Source organism: Coenobita brevimanus, chromosome 56 (genome assembly GCF_032717465.1).
Source record: "Coenobita brevimanus isolate Jiangsu-jjx chromosome 56, ASM3271746v2, whole genome shotgun sequence".
NCBI classification, from domain to species: domain Eukaryota; kingdom Metazoa; phylum Arthropoda; class Malacostraca; order Decapoda; family Coenobitidae; genus Coenobita; species Coenobita brevimanus.
The window spans coordinates 690,001-695,000 of NC_137009.1; the positions used below are offsets into that span (position 1 = coordinate 690,001).

Here is a 5,000-nt window from a genome sequence, read left to right on the forward strand (position 1 = left end):
ATATATATATATATATATGGAGCCTCTGTGGTACAGTGGTAGAGTGTGCGTTTCGTACACGGGTGAGCCAGGGTTCGCGCCCCGCCAGGGTAATAAACTTTGGGTGTGTTCACCCAGCCACTTACTGCATTGGCCAACACAAGGGGTGCTGTGGTTGAACCAGTGTCGCTTACTAGAAAGTATGCTTGCACCCAGTCACCTTGCGCGGGCCAATTACACTTGGTTCACAGACTACACACACATCCAAAGCCACTCCAACACCACAGTTACACTTACAAGCACTTCTCACCCTACACACACATCCAAAGCCACTACAATTACACTTACACACATCCAAAGCCACTCCAACACTACAATTACACTTACAAGCACTTCTCACCCTACATACAATCTCTACCAGACAGCCTAAGCCACTTGGTAGAGATACATTGGCTGTATCGTCCCGACTTCGGTCGGGATAGGCCGGTCCTGCAGTGGATACTCAAACGGCTGATGATGATATATATATATATATATATATATATATATACCGTATATAAAGAGAGATTGTGTGTGTGTAATTTATATTTCTTTCTTTAGGCAAGTAAGAAGGAACCAAAGGCCAGAGGGAGGCAAGAATGTTTCTTCCAAGAAGAAAAATATAGCAGAGCCAAATTCATGATTAATATAAGTTACCCTTCATATACTACTTGACATGCTGGACTTACTCTTTTTTTTAAGGATCTAATAATATATTTTTATTACTTGTAAGTCAGATTGCAAAACCTCTCATATTATCCCCAACACGGCACGTTACTCAGTCCATTCCTAAAAGGTGACAGGTAACAGGAGGGCCAGGTGCTGCAGGTAGAATCAAGGTGTAATGAGAGAGTTATCAGCCCTTGGGTAGTACAGGAACGAACTTCATTTGACCGTATTGGAGGCCAGGGAGCTTCCTTTACTGATGATAGCACCAAGTAGGGAATCACAAGACTGTTTATGTGTGATGGTGTTGGCGTGTACAGGTTCATATAATTACTATGCCACCACGTGAAGGAGTCCCTCAATCAATCACACTGAACAAGAACAATTTACCACAACTGTATAAGTTACATACCGGTCAAGTGAACAATGTAGAATGTGAAACCCAGTGCGATGGTGTTAGCGTCTCCAAGTTTATATATCGCATTGCCACCACGCGGAGTCTCCGATCTCTCAGTTACAGCGTACAAGAACAATCTGCCACAACTGTACAATTGACATACCGGTCAAGCGTACAATGTAGTAGATGAAACCCAGTGCGATGGTGTTTGCGTGCCCAGGCCTCTGCACAATCACACCACACAAAGTTCCCACCACCACCCAGTTACAGCGTACCACAACAATCTACCACAGCTGTACAATATCCACACACCGGTCAACTGAACAATGTAGACGATGAAACCTATTACATTGTACAAGAACAATTTACCACAACTGTACAATTAACCACATACCAGTCAAGCGTACAACGTAGAAGATAAAGCCGAGTGCAATGGTGTTTGCGTCTCCAAGTTTACATATCGCAGTGCCACCACGCGAAGTCCCCCGTCTCTCGGTTGCAGCTTACAAGAACAATTTACCACAACTGTACAATTAACATACCGGTCAAGCGTACAATGTAGAAGATAAAGGCCATTGCGATGGTGTTTGCATGTCGAAGCCTCTGCACAATCACACCACACAAAGGCCCGCATCACCCAGTCATACTGTACAAGAACAATTTACCACAACTGTACAATTAACATACCTGTCAAGCGTACAATGTAGAACATAAAGGCCATGGCGATCGTGTTTGCGTGTCCAAGCCTCTGCACAATCACACCCGCCGCCATTAACAGAGGCACCCCCGCCAGACTCCCCACCGTCACCGTAAGGCCCATGAGCATCTTACTGGCGCCCAGGTCCTGTAGCAGCCAGAAGAGGAAGGTGTCGATCAGGCCAAAGCTCGTACCTGTAGAAGCAGAGGGGAGTAGTTGAGAGGGGAGTTGAGGGGAATAGAGCTGAGAGGGAAGTAGAGGGGAGTAGAGCTGAGAGGGGAGTAGAGTTGAGAGGGAAGCTGAGGGGAGTTGAGAAGAAAAGAGTTGAAAGGGAAGTAGAGGGGAGTTGAGGGGAGGATGTGAATGACGTGTGTTGTGATGAGTGGATGTGGTTGAGAGGGAAGTAGACGGAAGTTGAGGGGAGCAGGGTTGAGAGGGAAGTAGAGGGGAGGATGTGAGTGACGTGCATCGTGATGAGTGGATGTGTGGAGATGTTGGGTGAGTGAGAGATTAGAGATACTTTTATTTACTTACCCTAATGTACTGAATGACACAACCCATCTTTAAACGTTAGAGAAAGTGATGAAAGAAAGCTCTAACATCTCTCTCTCTCTCTCTCTCTCTCTCTCTCTCTCTCTCTCTCTCACTTGATGTAAAATTACCCTCTCTCCATACCAAATCCTAAGTTGTAATGACAGTAACACTAGAATGTGATGCTAGTCATGAAGAAGTGCTATGGAAAGGATGCAGGGCAGTATCATTATCTTTTTCATTGTCAGTCTGTGTGTGTGTGTGTGTGTGTGTGTGTGTGTGTGTGTGTGTGTGTGTGTGTGTGTGTGTGTGTGTGTGTGTGTGTGTGTGTTGTGTGTGTATGTGTATGTATGTATGTTTATTTACATGTGTCTATGTGTATGTATGTTCGTATGTATTTGTGTATATATATATATATGTATGTGTGTGTATGCGTGTATGTGTAGGTATATGTATGTACGGTATGTATGTGTATTTTTTTTAATGTGACGAAGAAGGAACCAAAGGCCACGAGCCAGCAATAACTCTTCCTTCAAAGAGAAAAACAAAATACAAGAGAGAGCCAAATTCAAGATCCATTCATTTCGAGATGCCTGGACACACTGCGTTTGAAAGACTGGAGATCATAGGAAGTAGGAAATACAGACAGAGGGAGACAGTTCCAGAGTTGACCTGTTGCATACATAAAGGACTGGGAGTAACGGTTAACTCTTGCATTAGAGAGTTGGACAGAAAAGGGATGAGAGTTTGCTGCTAGACGGGTGCTACGCGCCCGTCGTAGAGGTGGAGGGATGCAAGGAGACAGTTCAGAGGAGCAGTGACCATTGAAGTAGCGATAGAAAAGAGATAAAGATGCAACAGTGCAGCGAAGAGACAGAGGTTGAAGGGAGTCAGGAAGAGGAGGAGAGTTAAAGAGACGAAAAGCCTTTGACTCCACCCTATTGAGAAGAGCTGTATGTGGGGAGCCTCCCCACACATGAGAGTTGTACTCTACACAGGGGCGAATAAAACCCCTGTATAAAGTCAACAATTGTGCAGGGGTAAAGATGGAATGGAGTCGGCTTATCACACCTAATCTCTTGGAAGCAGATTTTACGAGATGTAATATGATCTTTCCAAGATAAGTCCCGAGTAAATGAAATCCCAAGCATGTTCAAGGATGATGCAGGATTAAGCTGAATATTATTAAACATTAGTGGGTACACCTGTGGAAGATTTTGTCGGGTTGATAGGTGTAAGAACTGAGTCTTTGATGCATTAAAAACAACCATATTATTTTTACCCCAGTCTGAGATACGAGCCAAGTCAGACATTAGGTGTGCCATAGCCTCATCCCTTGTTTGTTGAAGTAACTGCTGAGATGGACGTTGCGGGAACCGAATGGAAAGGTGAAGGGTGGAGTCATCAGCGTATGAGTGGATAGGGTTAGATGTACAGCTTAGAAGGTCACTGATGAATAAAAGGAAGAGAGTTGGTGATAGGACAGAGCCCTGAGGAACACCACTGTTGATAGATCTAGGAGAAGAACGATGGCCGCTACAACAGAGGGTATAGATCGACCAGAAAGGAAGCTAGCGATGAAGGCACAGATAGAAGGATAGAAACCGTAAGAGGGCAGTTTGGAAATTAAAGATTTATGCCAGACTCGATCGAAAGCCTTTGAGATGTCAAGTGCAATGGCAAAGCTTTGGCCAAAGTCTCGAAAGGAGGATGACCAGGAGTCTGAAAGGTAGGTGAGAAGATCGCCAGTGGAGCGTCCCTGACGGAACCCATACTGACGATCAGAAAGAAGGTTGTGATAGGAAAGATGCTTTAAAATTTTTCTATTATGAATTGACTCGAAAACTTTTGCGATACAGGATGTTAAAGCAATTGGACGATAGTTAGAGGGTTGGGAATGGTCACCCTTCTTTGGGACTGGCTGAATGAGAGCAAACTTCCAGCAAGAAGGGAAGGCACAAGTTGATAGACAAAGGCGAAAGAGCTTGCCTAGGCAGGGTGTAAGGACAGAAGCACAGGTCTTGAGAACAGCAGGAGGGACTCCATCAGGCCCATATGCCTTGTTAGTACTGAGGCCAGTGATGGCAGAAAATACATCAGCTGAAGAAATTTTAATGTCAGCCATGAGGAAGTCAGAGGGGGGAAGTGATGGAGGAACTGCACCAGAATCGTCTAAAGTGGAATTGGAGGAGAAACTCTGAGCAAAGAGATCTGCTTTATCAGTAGAGAAATAGCTACAGAGCCATCAGAGTAGAAAAGAGGAGGGAAGGATGATGAGGTAAAGTTGTTAGAAAGATTTTTGGCAAGGTGCCAGAAGGAGCTGGAAGAATTCGAGTTGGAGAATGGAGAGCATTTAGTTCGGATGAAATTATTTTTAGCAGAGCGAAGAACAGACTTAGCACGATTCCGGGCAGAAACGTATAAAAGATGTGATTCAGGGGTGGGTTGGCTCTGGTACCTTTTATAGTCCCTCTCCTTGTTGCAGACAGCATTAGAACAAGCGTGATAAAACCAAGGCTTTCTTGCATTAGTCAAAGGATATGAGAAAGGAATGTATGCTTCCATGCCCGAGAGAATAACCTCCGTAATGCGCAAGGCACACCCAGATGGCTCATGGCCATGGAAGCAATCATTCCACGGAAAATGAAAGAAGTACTGCCTGAGGGCCTCCCAATCCACAGCTCCAAAGTG

General features: G+C 44.8%; 1 protein-coding gene across 1 annotated transcript in view; it reads right to left on the reverse strand.

Annotated features, from left to right (window-relative positions):
• Positions 1 to 5,000, reverse strand: part of LOC145401591 (major facilitator superfamily domain-containing protein 6-like) — a 25,269-nt gene that overhangs the window by 5,241 nt on the left and 15,028 nt on the right. Inside the window, exon 8 of the mRNA XM_080273784.1 lies at positions 1,769 to 1,972. Coding sequence (XP_080129910.1) covers positions 1,769 to 1,972 — 204 coding nt within the window. The remainder of the gene's footprint in view (positions 1 to 1,768; positions 1,973 to 5,000) is intronic.